At 40.8% G+C, this 21,606-nt stretch overlaps 1 protein-coding gene across 1 annotated transcript in view; it reads left to right on the top strand.

The window, feature by feature from the left end:
- Window positions 1-1,224: 1,224 nt before the first annotated feature.
- LOC138981728 (terepressin/terephysin-like) overlaps window positions 1,225-21,606 on the top strand; it is a 63,939-nt gene continuing 43,557 nt past the window's right edge. Inside the window, exon 1 of the mRNA XM_070354792.1 lies at window positions 1,225-2,049. Within this exon, the coding sequence (XP_070210893.1) occupies window positions 1,900-2,049 (150 nt within the window). The 5' untranslated portion in view covers window positions 1,225-1,899. The remainder of the gene's footprint in view (window positions 2,050-21,606) is intronic.

Genomic DNA, 21,606 nt, shown 5'->3' with positions numbered 1-21,606 from the left:
CGGCCGCGTAAATGTGAGCGCTAGTCGTCTTACCGCCAGGCGGCGCCACTTTACTTCTTTTCAGCACCGAAGAGACGCAGCGCACTGAAGCACATTCACTCACTTTGATTTAATTAATTACGTACGTGTGGTGCGTTTCCAAACAAATTGTGCCGTGTGCGTCTAAATTAAGTAAAAATTGATTTCCCCACATTCTTCAGATTTGTCAAATTCACCAGAAACTCCCCCCAAACGGTCAGATCATTAGTATCCCTTTAATAAATACTGTTTACTGCATATAAGTAAAGGAAATAGCTAGGTCTTGTACTAACACATCACATGTTTTCTGGAATTTCCCAGGAGCTACCAATTTTACCAAAAATATGACTGCAGAGATTCTGTGAATTCCGTACCTTTGGGTTGAATTCCGCTGCAGCTTCAATGTCAAAACCAAGAAAGATAGAAGGAATGTTTGAATGGATAGTGTTTAAGCATCGTTTGCTCTAATACATAAATCTAAGAACTCAATTTGAAAGCAAACTCCAGTGCACACGGTTTTCTTGTACGCTGTCTCATTTCTGAAAATAATGATAAACGTTGCTAATAAAGAAACTCAAAAACCATTCTTATTTTTGTCGGTGTTTATTGGCGGTAAACTGGAAGGATGACAAGGTTGGGGATTGAGAGTAGATGGCGGGTATCAAATCTGATTGAATAGACTGTGTTGTAGACAACAAGCGTAATTCAAAACCTCAAAACCAAAAGAATCACAAATGGACAAAACGACTGGAAAGCAATTAATCGCAATTTGTTGCGTGATGTAACACGAATCAGTATATAAGACAACCCTAGATCGACAAGATTACATCGCCATATCTCCTTAACTCCCCCCCCCTCCCAACCTCCGCCTCCCCCATACCTGCAATAACCGCCACCACTAACGATAAACAAACAAACCCACTCTATACCTTCGACTTTTATCTTGTATCTTGAAAGGGCCGCACCCCCAACATGGCTCTGACGCCACAACAAGTGATTTAATGTTCGTCTTGCACCATCCGCCACAAATACCACCACCGTTATCTTCACCACCACCACCACCACCACCACTGTGACAACAACGCAACGAACCTCGTAGTCAGTGTTCAGCCACTGTCAAGTGTCAGGTGCCGTCACGTGACTTTCACCCACGAGCAGACGACAGGTACAAAAGGGCTCGGCAGCCACGGGCTAACTCGCTATTGATTGGTCAATCTGCCCGACAGGCGGGAAGAGAGGAGGGCAGGGCCACAAGATATTACTGGTGACGGAGACACAGAGACACAGAGAGAACACGACAGGCGACAGAAAGCAGTGTGACTTCAGTAGGAAACCATCAAGAACTTTCGACAAGCAGGACCAAGCTGACACATATACTGTGATTACTTTTATTAGTGCGGCAAATAAAGAACTCGTCCAATTCGTTTGAAGTCTTCAATCATTGACAACAAGGAAAGACGGACACCTTCACAAACTTGACTTTATTTTTATGAAGCAACTTTCGTATCCAACTGCTGCACACACAGAAGAAGAAAAAGAATAAGAACAAAAACAGTTTCACGAACATTTCTGCCAAGAGGACTATTATGATTTGATGATAAAACCGTGAGAGTGCAGTTGAGTTCACAATACACTGACACAAACATTGAAGGGGAAAGAAGGTTGAGTTTACCTTGTAGAAAACCAAGCCTGGCAAACACACGTGGGTTTTATCTCTCATTGTCCACACTTTGAAAAGGTGGGTCGTTGAGTGTTGATATCCACACTGCGACACAATTAGACATCTTGAAGCAAAAAGTTTAGTCTGGACTGACAGTTGATACCCTTTTTTTCAACAACTGCAGGCACGAGTGGTTGAACGCTGCAACAGAACTGAATAAGATGGGTTTTTCTGTGTTGAAAGTGTCTTTCCTGTCTTGGCGGTTGTGCCTGGTTTTGATGGTGATGTTATGGTCATCCCACGCCTGTTTCATCAGAAACTGTCCACGGGGAGGCAAAAGAAGCATGGGCAGTATGGAAACGTCGAGACAGGTCAGTGTGTGTGTGTGTGTGTGTGTGTGTGTGTTTGTGTGTGTGTGTGTGTGTGTGTGTGTGTGTGTCTGTATTTACGTGCTGTTGTATGCAAATTAATTTTTTAATTCTAACGATTAACCTAAATTGCCATTCGCTGAAGAACTGATAGAACGTGCTTTAAAACGTACTTGCAACATACTCAGTTGTAGTTGTTGAACCTCTGCCTTAGTTTCGTTTTCGACAATGTTTGGATTTCATGTTGACAGCCAATTATTATGATCGTATCGTAAAGACGTTCCCAAGTGCCACTGGCCATGTGCTTGGGGTTTACAATATTACGGAACATTGCGATTTAGAAACCAAACATTTCTTCATACAAAATCTTACAGTAAAGAGTGTTAGGTTTCTCAATCAAAGACGATTTAGCACCGAGTGTCGTTATACTTTTTTTTAGTGCAGCTAAGCACAAATACACAGAGTGACACTACCGGAATGAAAGTGAAGAGGGGAGACAGGTGTTAGCGATTAGCAAGCTTGGCTTCAAACGAAGTAATCTCAATACCCAGCAGATTATGATATACATATATACTACTACTTCTTTGTCAGATTTTCTGTTCACAACATCTATAATTTCCATCCATTTTAAGAGTCCCTCCCTTCAAGATCCAATTTTCTCAGATTTGTTGTGATCTTAAAATGTAACTTGAGGGGAGGACGCGGGGCAGATTCTACTGTACTTGTTATACAACATTAATCTCACAGTTGTAGTAATAGTAGGCGAAACGGCAGTTACACAATTGCGACTGTGGGCGACGTTTAGATCATGACACATAACAAAGTTGTGAGCAATGCAGATAAGGTTAGTGTACATGTGTACCACCTCTGAAACCTCTGCTGAAAACGGGCGCGTCAATGTTGCTTTGCCACATGCACACGCAGTGGATTTCAAATGTACATATAAAACCACATCAACACCATCGGTTACAATTCTCGAAGCAAACTCAACGGACACAATTATAAATATGCAACCTTAACAACACTGAACCGTGGATTTAGCCCAACCGGAAGCGCGTTCTTTCAATGTCACACTAATGATAAATCTTTCCAGTGAGGGACACCAAAAGATTGAATGACTTTTTTCCTCAACTTTATCGCAATGCAAACAAATCGCGACGCCGCTGTAATGGTGTCAAGTGGGGTTACCTGGGGTGGTTGGGTACCCTTTTTAAAGTCATTTAAAGGGTCTGTCCTAAAAAACCCGTTGAGCCTAAAACCGAGTGATAACCTTGTGAAACCTTGATATATATCAAAAACAAAATAAAGAGATGACACAAAAAGTTTTGCTCAATAAGTTTTGATATTAGCCCAAAACTTTCTTTCTTTCTTTATTTGGTGTTTAACGTCGTTTTCAACCACGAAGGTTATATCGCGACGGGGAAGGGAGGGGGGGGAGATGAGATAGAGCCACTTGTTAATTGTTTCTTGTTCACAAAAGCACTAATCAAAAACTTGCTCCAGGGGCTTGCAGCGTAGTACAATATATTACCTTACTGGGAGAATGCAAGTTTCCAGTACAAAGGACTTAACATTTCTTACATACTGCTTGACTAAAATCTTTACAAACATTGACTATATTCTATACAAGAAACACTTAACAAGGGTAAAAGGAAAAACAGAATCCGTTAGTCGCCTCTTACGACATGCTGGGGAGCATCGGGTAAATTCTTCTCCCTAACCCGCGGGGGGTTAGCCCAAAACGGAGTATGGCTGTCTAAATGGCGTATGAAACGGTCGTGCAAAATACGAGTGCATTGGGGAGTTCCAGCCCATGAGCGCAGAAGACGAAGAGAAAAGTTAAACACTTTTCAATGACTATGTTTTATACTTTGCTGGTTTTAAAACAGGTTTTACATATGTGAACCTGTTGACGTTTCCCCATTCCTTTCCGTTTCCTGGTGGCAGTTCTCTAATGTCATTATTCAATGATTTTGCTCTCAGTGATACTCAAGTCTCTGTCTATGTCGGTCTCTGTCTGTCTGTCTTTCTCTCTCTTTCTCCCTCACTCTCTTTCTCCCTCTCTCTCTTTCTCTCTCGCTATCTCTCTCTCTCCCTCTTTATATTTTGCAATGAATAAAAGATCGCAGACCTTGGCAAATGTGTACAGGAAGTTTCCGTCTTTACGTTTCCTGTTAGTTTTACAAAAAAACGTTTCAAATTCTATGAATCTCAATCGGCGTTGACCAGCACTTCATTCTGCGCAAAATCAGTACCAGCAAAAAGGGTAACTAATCGAAACGCTATCTTTGGCTCTATCTGTCTTTCTGTCTGTATTTGAAACATATATATTCTTAACATAATTCTGTTTGTATATAATGTGTGTGTGGGTGTGTGTGTGTGTGTGTGTGTGTGTGTGTGTGTGTGTGTGTGTGTGTGTGTCTCTCTCTCTCTCTCTCTCTCTCTCTCTCTCTCTCTAAATTAAATGAAGGCGTGCTCCTTCACAAAATACTTTCCGGCCGTGCACCACGAACTTTCGTTGCAAACTTTAAAGTCAAACCAAACCGAAAGTTTAACGTCCCAATTCCAAGGATAGATCTCTTCAAATCAAGCTTAGCCTATTCTGGTAGCGTCCTGTGGAATTCTCTCCCGGAATTTGTGAGAGTCCCAATGAGTCTCAATACTTTCAAAAAACACCTTTCACTGTATTTAATGTTAAATTACGAAAAATCACAGCGATTGAAGACTTCGTTTGGTTATATTTTCATTTGTCCAAAGCATCAGTGTTCATTATATCCACACAAAAACACTCAAAGCTTTAATAACTCATTTACTCATGCATGTGTATTCAGCATTGTTCTCACTACGTTACATATACGACGCTTTATATTTGTGTATGATATGTAATGTGTAAATATTCATATGTTGTTGTTTTCCTCTACCTTTTTTTCTACGTTAATATCCTGTAAATATGTGATTAGATTAGTCCCCTCTCTGGGAGGGCTGGTTGAAAAAAAGCTCGTTGTATTGCTTATGCCACAACCCTCGAAAAATAAATTTTCATTTGATTTGATTTGATTTGATTTGATTTGATTTGATCTCTCTCTCTCTCTTTCTCTCTCTCTCTCTCTCTCTCTCTCTCTCTCTCTCTCTCTCTCTCTCTCTCTCTCTCTCTCTCTCTCTCTCTCTCTCTTCAGTGCACAGTCAAAAATTGACGCTCCCTCTTTTTTAAGCATGTATATGACGGGCGCATTGGCGTGGTGGTAAGACGTCGGCCTCCTAATCGGGAGGTCGTGAGTTCGAATCCCGGTCGCTGCCGCCTGGTGGGTTAAGAGTGGAGATTTTTCCGATCTCCCAGGTCAACTTATGTGCAGACCTGCTAGTGACTTAACCCCCTTCGTGTGTACACGCAAGCACAAGACCAAGTGCGCACGGAAAAGATCCTGTAATCCATGTCAGAGTTCGGTGGGTTGTAGAAACACGAAAATACCCAGCATGCTTCCTCCGAAAGCGGCGTATGGCTGCCTAAATGGCGGGGTAAAAACGGTCATACACGTAAAATTCCACTCGTGCAAAAACACGAGTGTACGTGGGAGTTTCAGCCCACGAACGCAGAAGAAGAAGAAGAAGCATGTATATTTGTAAACCGTGTGTATTTACATGACTAAACCAAACTGCCTCTTCAAAGTTACACAGTCTCAACTGAATTGCCTACAGTTTAAAAAAAAACCACGGTTATCACAGGTGGGTTTTCCCCTTGCTCTCTGACGGTATAATTGTAGCGAAGGGATGTCGATGGAATTTCACATACATGTCCTTCAACAGAGAAGTACACACATGTACAATTGCGTCGAATATTTCTGACCCAGATTTCACCGACGGTATTTCCAGTATGTCGCAAACGTTTTGAAGAATCCTGATCTTTGATACTTACAGGCAACATCTATTCAAGATGTCAAAACGTTCAAAATTCGCGATAGTTAAGTTTTCAAAATGAAAATGAAAAAGAAAAGCTGACTGCATGCTTATCATTTGTATTTACAAGAGTTCTACATATGTATCGTTTGGTCATATAGAATGTTACAAAATAACATCGACTGTTCCCATCCCGTACTGAACGTACCTTTGTTTTCAAAAAAGGCAAACAGGACGAGCCAATTAAACTCTTGGTCAAAGAATCAAATATCATCAGACCCAAATAGACTGCTTGTGTTTCAAAATCAATCACCAAAAAACAAATAGATTTAACGTCTAAAAAACTACAATACATACAACATATTCACACAGCACATCGTTTCATAAAATGCAATACAGTGTACAAAACATTCTAAAAGCAACTTGCTCAAATTTGCTCCACTGTCATTTTGGAGAAAGCAAACACCGTTGAAGCAAATGTTCATATGTTGTGTCGTCATTATTATTTGTCAGTTGTGTGCGTTGTTTGTTCGTGTTAAGGACCGATGGGTCGAGGCATTGTGCATCTTTTGTGTTGCATTTTATTACACGTTCCATTTATTGACATATTTGGTGATTTATTCGTAACATCAGAAACTCTCCACAGCATGTTCTGTTATGTGATTTTACATAGGATTATTCTCGAAGCACGACCTTATTTCTGACTGTCTCTAGAAAAGTTGAAATTTAGGGGAGGGTAAGAATTGCAACTACTTTTCTGTGTAAAGATTCTCAGTGAGAAATGGCCTGAGCAGAGTAACTTTGCCACAAACTATTGCCATCATTTTCACGACGTTTCATCCTAACGAGCTGGGTAACAAAAACAATGTTGGTATGTGACAAATTGCAGGTTTCCATGGGTGCGGTAAGAATATCATAAATGGATAATCAAAAAACGCTCGGAGTTTCTTCCTCTTTTCTCATTGGTGTTTCCCTAGACAACGACAGTACACGCTGTCTGACAGGGTTCGAGAGAATTCCAAAGACCATCAAACCGAAAAGTCTGAACGAAAATCAAATGACCGCAGGCAAACGATCAAAAAGACTTTAAATAAAGGAATAAAGCCTACCCAACCAATAGTTTGTCTCCGGCCGCGGTCGATAAAGATTAAACAAATGACGTTATTATGCTCCCCTCGGACCGACAAAAAAAACTGCCAACAACCTACCAAACATCTTATAATGTCAGAAGTCCAACCACGGTCGCGGAAAACTGTAAGTGGCATCATAGAAACTTCGCATTAGTCAAACCTTGCTCAGTTCTTCCTTTTCCGGATTCCCCCTCCCCTCCCCCTTTCCGGATTCCCCCTCCCCTCCCCCATCCCCCGCCCTACACACTCAAAGGTTTGCTTTCCGACGGGCGTGAAAAGCGTAGCTATCTTTCAATGTTAGCCCACAGGCGAAGGTATCGTCCACTGGACTACTACTATCACAGAAAGACTACAAGGTTCGTCACTCACCTTCGAGTCTTCTGTGTTCTTGGAGTCGCTTCCTGGGGGAAAATATTGTTCAAGACGGTTTGCCTCTTCCTGCAGTCTGTGTAAGGTCAAATAAATACAGTTGAATGATTGTTTGAACTGTATGTACCTTTAATATTTAGCTTCCGTCCGCTGCAGGTTGTTATTAACCATCATTTGGACGAATCTTCGTTTGCGAGCCGCCAGGTTCCACCTTGCGTCAAATCATGCATCCGGCACCGAATATGCATACCAGCGCTCATTGGTGTAAAACATATGTAAATATTGTGCAGGACAGGGAAGCTACCCACGGGAAAATAATCATCAAATATCCTGTTATTAACCAATGAGCGCTGGTATGCATATTCGGTGCCGGATGCATGATTTGACGCAAGGTGGAACCTGGCGGCTCGCAAACGAAGATTCGTCCAAATGATGGTTAATAACAACCTGCAGCGGACGGAAGCTAAATATTAAAGGTACATACAGTTCAAACAATCATTCAACTGTATTTATTTGACCTTACACAGACTGTAGGAAGAGGCAAACCGTCTTGAACAATATTTTTCCCCAGGAAGCGACTCCAAGAACACAGAAGACTCGAAGGTGAGTGACGAACCTTGTAGTCTTTCTGTGATAGTAGTAGTCCAGTGGACGATACCTTCGCCTGTGGTTAGCCTAGCAAACAGTCAGTATGAATGAACGGGAAATACACTACTAGCACCCCTATCACGTTGCAGTCTGCGTGTAAATGCCTACTTACTCCTCACTACTATGTAAATTACACACGAGCGACCGATATTTTTGCGATCATATGGTTAAAGGGGCAGTCCGATAATCTAATACTTATCATAAAATCGCACGCAATAAAGTTTAAATTAGAACATGAAATACACCTTGCACTTGCTTGGTTAACATCCGATCAACCTTAAAGGGTCGCATCCACGCGGAAAATGAGAATCTCCCACGCTAAGCCGTTTTTTTGTGTGTGTGCAAGTTTGTCTGTTCACGCAGTTTATTTATTTTATTTTTTCAAATTGACTGCGGGGACAGAAATCAATCAAATGAAAGGATCCCAAATTCACAATTGTGTCACCAGGAAGGCTGTATCATTAACGCACACCAGGGATAACTTGAAATTGATGTTTGGTTTAAACATAAGTTTATTTTAACAAAGGTTACAATCATGACATGTATACCAAGTTCACAGAAACAGCAACAAGCTAGAAGCTTATAGTGGTGTTCCTGCATGACAGTACAACATAAGGCGGTAACGGGTGAAAAATTTGTCTCAATAAACCAAATCTATTAATAACGTAATGAACGTTGCATAATGATTATAAAGAAAGACAGTAAAGGAAGGATCGAAGGAGGGAAAGAAGATGAATAAAAGAAGAGGGATGGGTAGGAGATGTGCAGAAGTTAAAGTTGTTGTCCGGCTTGTAGAGCATTTATTCTGACTTGCCCAACGCGGCCTGAACGTTCAATGAACGAGTGTACGGTGTAAAAAATTTTCCTGTTCAAATCTAAAGAATACTGTCTGTCTCCGTTTAAAAGGTGGGGGAGGTGAATTGTGTGATTAGGGAGGGTATGTATAGTTTCTTGACGTGCTTCGCGATAATTTGGACAATCGAATATGAAGTGTTGTACGGATTCGGACGGGAATCCACAGTCACAAGATGCATCTGTAGCAACGTGACGTCTCACTAGATCGTTATTGAGATCACTTATATATAACCTGAGCTTACAGTGAATTATTTGTGACATGCGATCTCCAGAATAAAAATAACACGGCGGACTTAAATCGTTTTTTGACAAAAAGTGCTTAAATTCACTTAGGGAATCACTAAGTTTTATATAGTCTGGTAAAGAATTCCAGAGTTGTGTAGTAGATGGGAGAAATGAGAAATTGATGTTTGAACTTTCAGTTATTCAAAAGTATATATATCGTTATGGAAATCTGTGCAGACGGCAAGAGTGTGTGTAAGTGTGTGTGTGGGGGGGGGCGTGTGTGTGTGCGTACGTGCGTGTGTATGTGCGTGTGTGCGTGTGTGTGTGTGTGTGTGTGTGTGTGTGTGTGAATCTCACGCCTTGCTTTCGTCAGTGCTAACAAAAGAAAGGATCGCGCGATCCGAGGCTTTTGCCTCCAAGGCTGGATTGTCGACTTTGAAACACCATTTCTCACAAATTACCGAACGACATAGGTGACGTCACAATACAAGTTAATAATTAATAACACAAAAGGAAACATGAATGACAAGTCCGAGCCCGTTGGCGCAGAGACTTGAAGACGTAGCGTAAATGTCAGCCTTCTTCATAAAGTCGAGAATAAAGAAAATAATAGAGAACCCACTCAAACACAGTCACCAATCCGTATGGCTGGGGCGTACAAAAAATGCAGCAAATCGTAACCAATAACTTTATGCAGAAAACTGACAAAAAGTCGCCGCTCCAGTTCCACCACATAAGAATCCTAGCACCGTATACCCCCCCCCCCCCTTCCCCCCCGCCCCACCCCAAAAAACAAAAATATTCAATAAAAAAGTCGCGTAAGGCGAAATTACTACATTTAGTCAGATTTAGTCAAGCTGTCGAACTCACGGGATGAAACTGAACGCACTGTATTTATTCACTAAGACAGTACAGCTTCGTCAATCCCCGCGTGAAGGAAATCGCTCACCTTCCACGTGCAAAACGTAGTGATATTGACACGCCAGATTAGCGCGGTAGCGTATTGTGCTAAGCAGGAAAGCGCGCTTTTCTGTATTCTTGTTAACTTTCTGAGCTTGTTTTGAATACAAACTATCATATCTATATGTTTTTGGAATCAGGAAATGATCACGAATAAGATGACATCATTTTTCGATCGATTTCTTACATTTTAATCGTAAGACTAATTATTCTATTTTCGTTAATTGTGATCACATTTTAAGAGTAAACATGACATATGTACATATTTTTAGATTCAGAATGTGACGAAGAATACGATGCAATCAATTTTAAATCTGTTTGCGAAAAATCGATTTTAATGACAACTTTAATGAGCAAACTCATTAATTAAATTTTAAGCCTCCAAGCTGAAATGCAATACCAAAGTCCGGGCTTCGTCGAAGATTACTTGACCAAAATTTCAACCAATTTGGTAGAAAAATGAGAGCGTGACAGTGCCGCCTCAACTTTCACGAAAAGCCGGATATATTATGACGTCATCAAAGACGTTTATCAAACAAATGAAAAAACATCTGGGGGTATCATACCCAGGAACTCTCATGTAAAATTTCATAACTTCGGTCCAGTAGTTTACTCTGAATCGCTCTACACACACACACACACACACACATACACCACCACGACCCTCGTCTCGATTCCCCCCTCTACGTTAAAACATTTAGTCAAAACTTGACTAAATGTAAAAACACCATTATATCTACTGTTCAGTAACAGAAAAAATCGACACAAGAACAGCGTGACGAATTGGATATAGAAAGTAGGCAAATGTCATCGTATTAAGAGAGAAAAAAACTAACGAAAGAAAGAAAAGAAAAGAAAGGCAGGCACATACTAAGCAGTAAGATTTCAGTCATCAAACTTCAGAGAAAATGAAAAAGTTTAGTCATAAAAAATCATTATTAAGCTACCATAAAATACTGCGGAGGTTTCCTTACGCTCCGCCACCTGTCTCAATAAAGAGAAAATAAATGAAGTAACAGATATGACAAGCAACCCAGTTAGGCGGTTGTTGTTTTTATACACATTGGGCTTGTTTCCTTTTTACATTTAGTCAAGTTTTGACTAAATATTTTAACATCAAGGGGGAATCGAAACGAGGGTCGTGGTGTATGTGCGTGTGTCTGTGTGTCTGTGTGTCTGTGTGTGTGTGTGTGTGTGTGTGTGTGTGTGTGTGTAGAGCGATTCAGACTAAACTACTGGACCGATCTTTATGAAATTTGACATGAGAGTTCCTGGGTATGAAATCCCCGAAGGTTTTTTTCATTTTTTTGATAAATGTCTTTGATGACGTCATATCCGGCTTTTCGTGAAAGTTGAGGCGGCACTGTCACGCCCTCATTTTTCAACCAAATTGGTTGAAATTTTGGTCAAGTAATCTTCGACGAAGCCCGGACTTCGGTATTGCATTTCAGCTTGGTGGCTTAAAAATTAATTAATGACTTTGGTCATTAAAAATCTGAAAATTGTAAAAAAAAATAAACATTTATAAAACGATCCAAATTTACGTTTATCTTATTCTCCATCATTTGCTGATTCCAAAAACATATAAATATGTTATATTCGGATTAAAAACAAGCTCTGAAAATTAAATTTATAAAAATTATTATCAAATTTTTTTTTCGAAATCAATTTAAAAACACTTTTATCTTATTCCTTGTTGGTTCCTGATTCCAAAAACATATAGATATAATATGTTTGGATTAAAAACACGCTCAGAAAGTTAAAACGAAGAGAGGTACAGAAAAGCGTGCTATCCTTCTCAGCGCAACGAATACCCCGCTCTTCTTGTCAATTCCACGGGCACTGCCTTTGCCACGGGCGGTGGAGTGACGATGCTACGAGTATACGGTCTTGCTGCGTTGCGTTGCGTTCAGTTTCATTCTGTGAGTTCGACAGCTACTTGACTAAATATTGTATTTTCGCTTTACGCGACTTGTTACATTTAGTCAAGTTTTGACTAAATGTTTTAACATAGACGCTAAGACGGGGAATCGAGACGAGGGTGATGGTGTGTGTGTGTGTGTGTGTGTGTGTGTGTGTGTGTTGTGTGTGTGTGTGTGTGTGTGTGTGTGTGTGTGTGTGTGTGTGTGTGTGTGTGTGTTGGTAGCGCGCTGGATTTGTATTCAGTTGGCCGCTGTCAGCGTGAGTTCGATCCCAGGTTCGGCGGAAATTTATTTCACAGAGTCAACTTTGTGTGCAGACTCTCTTCGGTGTCCGAACCTCCCCCCGTGTACACTACATTGGGTGTGCACGTTAAAGATCCCACGATTGACAAAAGGGTCTTTCCTGGCAAAATTGCTTAGGCACAGTTAATAATTGTCTACCACCCGTGTGACTTGGAATAATAGGCCGTGAAAGGTAAATATGCGCCGAAATGGCTGCAATCTACTGGCCGTATAAAATTTCATCTCACACGGCATCACTGCAGAGCGCCTAGAACTGTACCCACGGAATATGCGCGATATAAGACTCATTGATTGATTGATTGATTGTGTGTGTGTGTGTGTATAAAGTCATTCCGAGAAAACGACTGGACCGATCTTCATGAAACTTCACATGAAAGTTCCTGGGTGTGATATCCTCAAACGTTTTTTGAGTCACTTGAGAAAAAGTGACTCTATGTAATCGGTCAGTGTTAGTCTGTCCGGCCGGCCGGCCGGCCGGCCGGCCGGCCGTCCGTAGACACCACCTTAACGTTGGACTTTTCTCGGAAACTATCAAAGCGATCGGGCTCATATTTTGTTTAGTCGTGACCTCCAATGACCTCTACACTTTAACGATGGTTTCGTTGACCTTTGACCTTTTTCAAGGTCACAGGTCAGCGTCAAAGGAAAAATTAGACATTTTATATCTTTGACAAAGTTCATCGGATGTGATTGAAACTTTGTAGGATTATTCTTTACATCAAAGTATTTACATCTGTAGCCTTTTACGAACGTTATCAGAAAAACAAGGGAGATAACTAGCCTTTTCTGTTCGGCAACACACAACTTAACGTTGGGCTTTTCTCGGAAACTATAAAAGTGACCGGGCTCAAATTTTATGTGAACGTGACTCCCAGTGACCTCTACACTTTGACGTCTGCTTTGGTGACCTTTGACCTTTTTCAAGGTCACAGGTATGTCTTGAAGGAAAAAAATTGAAATATCATATCTCTGAAACTATTCATCGGATTTGATTCAAACTTTATAGGATTATTCTTTACATCAAATTATTTACATCTGTATTGTGTTGTGAATAGCAATTTCTTCCTGTCCATCTGATGCCTCATATAATATTCAGAACTGCGAAAGTGACTCGATCGAGCGTTTGCTCTTCTTGTTTCTCTCAATTTTTCGAAAGATGTCTTTGAGGACGTCATATTCGACTTTTTGTGAAAGTTGCAGCGGCACTGTCACACTCTTATTTTTCAACCAAATTGATTGAAGTTTTGGTTAAGCAATCTTCGACAAAGTCCGGACTATGGGATTGCATTTCAGCTTGGAAGCTTAAAAATGAATTAATTAGTTTGCTCATTAAATTTCGTCATTAAAATCGAATTTTCAGAAACAGATTACAAAATGATTGCATTGTATTCCTAATCTTCTCCTGAATTCAAAAATATATAGATATGTCATGTTTACTCTAAACATGTGCTCAGAATGAAAGAAAATAGGTTCAGTAAGTACAACGGACGCGTGCTTCGCGGCGGCGAGCGTGACCCGTCTCGGTCTTTAGTATGGTTAGCCGAGACTATCTGAATGTAGTCTCGGCGATGATTGGTTAGTGGTGTTGATCTTGACTAAATGTTTTTATATCGCTTCACGCGACTTGTTTTTATTTCCCTTTTTGTTTTTTTTGTTTTTACAATACCGAAAAATATAACTAAGAGGCATTGCTAACCGAAGGGGGAGAGCGATGAACCAACATCTTGACTTATTTTTACAGGACAAAATACCAAAACAATCCCCAGATGTGAAACATAAACGGTGACTTTCTACGGGGGGGGGGGGGGGGGGGGGGGGGGGGGGAACATGCTGTCGGTGTTCGCGTTAAAGACACACTCCGTCTCGCGACAACAGTTCCAATCACCACCTCGGGATCTGGTCAGGCTTTTTACATGATATAAAACCATCCCTCCCTTTTGACACATACCAATAATCAACACCCTGACCGCTTGCTGTGGTGAGTTTTTAATAATCGAGCACCTAGACTGCTCATTTTGGGTATGTGACCAAGTTGAAGGATGGTCTCACCCCATGTAAAACCTGGCCAGGTCTGTTATAGTCAGCAAAACTGCTTTCACGAGAAGGAGTGTGCCGTAAACAGTCAGTATTGGCATGTTTCATGTGAAAAAAAACTAGAAAGGAAATCATCAACCGGCCAGTCCTAACGGTTTTGATGTGTGTGTGTGTGTAGAGCGATTCAGAGAAAACTACTGGACCGATCTTCATGAAACTTGACATGAGAGATCCTGAGTATGGTATCTCCAGACGTTTTTTTTTCATTTTTTTGATAAATGTCTTTGATGACGTCATATCCGGCTTTTCGTGAAAGTTGAGGCGGCACTGTCACGCTCTCATTTTTCAACCAAATTGGTTGAAAGTTTGGTCAAGTAATCTTCGACGAAGCCCGGACTTTTGTATTGCATTTCAGCTTGGAGGCTTAAAATTTAATTAATGAGTTTGCTCATTAAAGTTGTCATTAAAATCGATTTTTCGCACAGATTTAAAATTGATTGCATCGTTTTCTTCATCACATTCTGAATCTAAAAATATATACATGTGTCATGCTTACTCTTAAAATGTGATCACAATTAACGAAAATAGATTAATTAGTCTTACGATTAAAATTTAAGAAATCGATCCAAAAATGATTTCATCTTATTCTTTATCATTTCCTGATTCCAAAAACATATAGATATGATAGGTTGTATTCAAAACAAGCTCAAAAAGTTAACAAGAATACAGAAAAGCGCGCTTTCCTGCTTAGCACAATACGCTACCGCGCTAATCTGGCGTGTCAATATCACTACGTTTTGCACATGGGAGGTGAGCGATTTCCTTCACGCGGGGATTGACGAAGCTGTACTGTCTTGGTGAAAAAATACAGTGCGTTCAGTTTCATTCCGTGAGTTCGACAGCTTGACTAAATGTAGTAATTTCGTCTTACGCGACTTGTTTGTTTTGTGTATGTGCTGCTACACGAAAGTGTAGGCTTGTTGCCGTGGACCGATTTTTGTGGGATGCGTTTTTCTTGACTTGTCGGTTATACCTAACACCGGTCGCCATCACTGGGAAGAAATAATGCAATTTCACCAAATATTAAGGGACATTACTTGCCAATGAACTGTCTCAGTTTGCATAAGAGTAGTCAAATTCAATTTATCTGGGTTTGGGAAAATGAAGTCATGCAACAGAGATGAACTGTGCCAAAATATGTCTTTGGAACTCTTTTTTTGTCATAAACATGTACTGATAAAGAATCTGGACTTCAACGCTGAAGAATGTGTTTACAGACATTTTTCAAACAAAAAGTAAACATTCATTAAATTATGTTAGTTACAGATGATTGTATAGGAAACAACTTCATGTGCGCCTTACTTACGGCGGCAACAGTCTTCTTCAGCTCACACTCGCTACAAGACGTTTCATTCTCGCGTACACCATAATGTTTCCCACCTCAGACCTTGCCAATCTGGTACACCTGTAGAATAAGATCAACCGGCTTTAACGTAGACACACGCCAAGAATCTACAGCTTGGCTGCTTTCTGTGCAGTGGGATATTGTTTTGCTGATTTTGTTTAAGACACCTATGTCAATCTGTGATTTGAATTTAGCACACACAAAATGTCCACGCTGTACAGAAAGCACTCAGACTCTGAATTGTGTGTTTTTAACCAAGTGGAAGAATAAACTTTTCCCCCGTGTAAAATGTCTGGCCAGAGCTGTGGTGGTGGACACTATGGGTTGTGCGAGACAGATTCTTCCTTAAACATGCACTGCGGGAATAGAAACTTTACACCAACAACAGAAACTTCAAAAGTTTCACCTAGGTGTACCAAGCAAATAATAAACCTGCATGTGAGATTTCCTGACAGTCAGACCTTTTGGGCATGCATACGGTGCTATTTTGAGCATTGTGTGTGAAAGGCACAATGAGGCGGTGCATGGAAGTGAGTGGGAGATGGAAACTATTTCCTCTTTCCTTGATCTTTACAGTATTTACGGTACAGACATGCGAAAACATGAACTTTTCAGATACTTTTCAGTGCCAGGTCCTCAGGTGGAAAACCTGAGGTAGGTGAATCATTTTTGTTTATTGAAATAACATTCTGAGACAACGATGACGTTAACATTCAAGTTCTCTCTGTCCGTCCGTTCGTCTGCCTGTCTATCTGTCTCTGCCTCCCTTTCCTCTCTCTCTCTCTCTTTCCGTCTATCTCTCTTCCTCTACCTCCCTATATCTGTCAGTGTCTGACTTTCTGTCTGTCTGTCTGTCTGTCTGTCTGTCTCTCTCTCTCTCTCTCTCTCTCTCTCTCTCTCTCTCTCTCTCTCTCTCTCTCTCTCTCTCTCCATCGTCGGACAGCTAAAATCCTGTTAAATGGTCCACAATTATCAGCTGATTTGAAGTTAAAGAATCTAAACTACCTGCCGCTAGTTAAACAGTTACAGTTTAATAAGACTGTAATGATGTATAAATCCCATCTCCCCCCCTTTCCCCGTCGCGATATAACCTTCGTGGTTGAAAACGACGTTAAACACCAAATAAAGAAAGAAAGAATGATGTATAAAGTATATCATGGCGAAGTGCCCATCTATATTCAGGACCTATTTCACAGAGTCACCGAAAGGTACGGGTCTATCAATTTTCTACCACCAATACCCAGGATTGATTTGTTCAAAACTAGTCAAGCCTTCTCTGGCGCTATGGTGTGGAACTCCATTCCGTCTGTAATAAGATCATTAACCTCACTAAAGAGTTTTAAACTAGTCTTAACACGTGCAAGTAGCTGTCAACAATTGGCAAAGCTTTATGAATTACACAAATATGTTCTTTATTATATGTATTATGTGGAATTTATGTTGCGATTTTCCATCATCATCATCATCATCATCATCATCATCATCATCATCATCATCATCATCATCATCATCATCATCATCATCATCATCATCATCATCATCATCATCATCATTATCAACAACATCTTCATCATCATCATTTACACCATATAATCATTATTAGCATTAGTGTAAACGTTGGTATCGTGTGAATTTTACCGTCGATCACTTTACATGTGTAACCTCAATTAACATGTTGCATGTTTCGCTTTCGATTTGTATGTTGCTTACTTTGTCATTTTGTTGTTTATGTTTATTTGCTTGTTTGCTTACTTGTCGATTGTTTGCTGGTTCGTTCGTTTACTTTGTTTATTTGTCATGTTGCTTTACTTGTTTATCATTTATTAGACATTTGTATTAGAAGTAAGGACCGGTTGTAAGAAAAGGCGTCGCCTTAAACCTCTATCCTTGAAAAATAAAGTTCCATCATCATCATCATCATCATCTCTCTCTCTCTCTCTCTCTCTCTCTCTCTCTCTCTCTCTCTCTCTCTCTCTCTCTCTCTCTCTCTCTCTCTCTCTCTCTCTCACTCACACCTATCAACGAATGAGAATAGCTCAAGACCGGCAAATCCAACAGTTCAAGTGAATACTCCAAAATATCTTCAATTAAAAACGATGAATAATTGATTAAATCGTTCTCAATCGATCGCATTATACAGAGTGTAATAACAGTGCGGAGAGCGAAAGAGAACAATACTTTCTCCGCCCTTTGTCCAGCATGCCAAGACCTCCGTGGCAAGACTCATTAGTTTTACACAAAAGCGTGGATTCTTTTGGAAGATGAAAATATCAAAATAAACGACTCTTCGATCAAACAACGTGTTTGGTCACTGTCGGTGTTTTCTTGTTTTAATTGCTATTCCTCTCTCTCTCTCTCTCTCTCTCTCTCTCTCTCTCTCTCTCTCTCTCTCTCTCTCTCTCTCTCTCTCTCTCTCTCTCTCTCTCTCTCTCTCTCTCTCTCTGTTAATGTACGATTGTTTTTCCTCTTTTGCACCTGTTGAGTTCAATTATATGCAATGTTAACCTTTTGTTCACACCCCTTCACACAGGTCTTGGCATGCTGGACAAAGGGCGGAGAAAGTATTGTTCTCTTTCACTCTCCGCACTGTTATTACATTCTGTATAACGCGATGGGCGCAGTGGTGTGGTGGTAAGACGTCGCCGCCTCCTAATCGGAAGGTCGTGTGTTCCAATCCCGGTCGCTGCCGCCTGGTGGGTTAAAAGTGGAGATTTTTCCGATCTCCCAGGTCAACTTATGTTCAGACCTGCTAGTGCCTTAACCCCCTTCGTGTGTAAACGCAAGCACAAGACCAAGTGCGCACGGAAAAGATCCTGTTATCCATGTCAGAGTTCGGTGGGTTATAGAAACACAAAAATACCCAGCATGCTTCCCCCGAAATATATATAGGTTACACACTCCGAGTTCTGATTTTCCCGAGGGTCGATTTTCATGTATTACCGAGCCTTTGGCGAGGTAATACATGAAAATCGACCCGAGGGAAAATATGCAAGATATTCAGGACGAGGTGTGTAAGCTATTTATCCCATTACTCCGACGTTTTCATTAAAAACACTTACTTTTTCCACTAAAACCTGCCCGTGCCTGTTTTCAGCTTGCTAAAAGCCTCCGCAGTCGAAATTCATGTCAATGAATTCATGCGCAAAGCTAGTTCCCATTTGTCAGCATAATGGACGGCGTCATTCGACTTGTATGTAGACATTCAGTCATTCATATTGCTTATAAAAAGGTCTGCTATCTGCTTTTACATTTTGAAAGTCATTTTAAAATATCCCTGTGTATATTTGACATCGGCTTTCGTTATACTCAATTCGGCATACCGGGTTTATATTTTTACCAGAATTGCGCACGATAATGGCAGCGCAACAAATTCAGTTCGGGCCGTGCTGGTTTGATCGTTGACCCAAGTCAGTTCGCATGCAGTGTTACTGTTTGTCAGTCGGGGATAGAAATGTTGAAAACGACGTTAAACACCAAATAAATAAAGAAAGAAAGATAGAAATGTTGGCTGTCATCGCGCTGTTCTGTTTTGGGTTTCACACGTGGATCACTTACATATTCAGTCGTCGGGTTCAGGTGAGCCAAAGCTTCAATACTTCGCCTGTTGTAGACGTTAAGCAATAAAGCTTGGAAGTTGTATGTCGGCACTGAGAGTCGGTCGCGGTACATCGCTTTCTACTTTGTCAGTCCCGGTCTTGAGTTTGAACACCTAAGGTTGGATACATCTAACACCTCACATCCTCTTCTCTTTCCCATATATCTTAACTGTATCTCCAACTTCTTTTCGTCTTCTTCTTTTCATTTTGGTGCCACTCCCTCATTTGTCGCTGAACCCCGCAGTTGACTCGACTCGGATTCACACAAGCCCGTCTAGCAGACGACAGTTCGAACAGTCTTGAACAGCACGGTTGCAAGCAGATTCAGCTATCAATCGAAGCAATACACTTAAAGCCAAAGCAAATAACCAAATGAGAAAACCTAACGTTTGATTTGACTTCATGGTAAGTCTTCTGATAATTTTTTTGGCGTTGGAATGGATCTCAACGGGTTCCCAGCTACGACAACTTTTCCAGAGTTATGCACCGCAGGCATGCCTTCGACAATCGATGTCAGTTTCAGATTGAGTTTTCGAACTACCAGGTGACTGGGTTGTGTTTTGATTGCTCTCTCTCTCTCTCTCTCTCTCTCTCTCTCTCTCTCTCTCTCTCTCTCTCTCTCTCTCTCTCTCTCTCTCTCTCACGGTTCTGTGTAGATGGCTGTCTGTGTAAAAATTAGGGAGTATCGTCCCTTGATCCCACTCGCGATACTCGTTGAACATGCCTTTGACCATGCAGTCGCTTCAGCCAGCGAAATATCTCGACTCCGCTCTTTAAATCCATGCAGAATGTGCGTATCGTATGAAGTATTCTTTATTTTCTCAATATTGACACATGTAGGCCTGTACCTATACGTGATATTGACTTTGACACCACAACATATTTCAGTCGTATGTTGAAAAAAGTAGTCCATCTGTAAACTCTGAATATGCAGATGACCTCTATAAATTATTCAATTGTACTCTGAAATCAAAGACAATGACCAATGACAGTTGAGATCGAAACTCGGTTGTGATGGGATATCCATATGGTTGTGATGGAATATTCAGAATAATCACCTCCTCAGCTAACAGAGACAAAGAGGCAGGTCATGGGATAAAGAGTGCTGTCCCTTCTGCGCCGAGCGGCTGCATTTCAGGGCTCTCTCATATTTCGTACTGTGCGCCTTGAGTCGCCTTGTGGTGAGATATGTGCGCGATATAAATTCTCGTATTATTATTATTATTATTATTATTATTATTATTATTATTATTATTATTATTATTTAAGTTATTGAGACATCCCAGTGCACTAAGGGATTTATAGAGCAAATCGAGAAAATTCATTATTGAACGAAGCGCATAGCGCTGAGTTCAATAATTATTTTCGAGATTTGCTCTATAAATCCCTTAGTGCACTGGGATTGTTTCAATAACGATATTGTCGGTACCGCCAGAGAAAAAAGAAGATACAACACGCACATTTTGCTACGCGCATTTGAATAGGCATAACTGTGTGGTCAGGTCGTATAGAAGATCTACTTTTGTGTGGGCTGTCTCGTGTGTTGTGCTTTCATCACACGCAAACTCTTGTTTTAATTTCTGTTGGTAAATTCCAGTGTAGCGTTAAGCTAAAGAGTGATGATCTTTCTCTCATTTGAACTCGGAGAAAGGACTGTGCTTTCAGTTATTTGCGGTTCGAAACCTTCATCGAGCTTCGACAGATTGACTGTGCAGAGTTGTGCCCCTTGCCAAGGTCGACGGAAAGCCCATTTTCAAAATAAACGTGGCATGTTTTTCGTGTGGTATCTTCCCTCATCGGGGAGTCTGGTACTAAATATGAACGGTAAGAATGCTCTGAACCCTACACGTATTATATCCCCGTCGTTTTATCGTTCACATTTGCCTAACATGTTAATTTGCTGAGCGGGATTTATGTCGTCTGCTAGGCTATTGCACTGAGTCTCATTTCAAAAACAAAAATTGCTCGTCCCGTTGCACCGAGTCTGCACACATAAAGCAGGCTGGTAATAAGTCTTATATGTGGTAAGAACGTTCTAAACCCTACACGTTTTCGATTCCGATTGTTCTTGCCTTAAAATAAACGGAAAGCATTCATTTACTGAACAGATGCAGTCGTATTTCAGTGTAGTCTGCTACGTGCTGATCTAGCTGCGACGTTATCGGAATAACACTTGTGTTTTCTGTTAGCTGCTGGGAATTGTATACTAACTCATCATT

This window comes from Littorina saxatilis, linkage group LG12 (genome assembly GCF_037325665.1).
Source record: "Littorina saxatilis isolate snail1 linkage group LG12, US_GU_Lsax_2.0, whole genome shotgun sequence".
NCBI classification, from domain to species: Eukaryota; Metazoa; Mollusca; class Gastropoda; order Littorinimorpha; family Littorinidae; genus Littorina; species Littorina saxatilis.
This window is presented reverse-complemented; position numbering and strand designations above follow the sequence as displayed.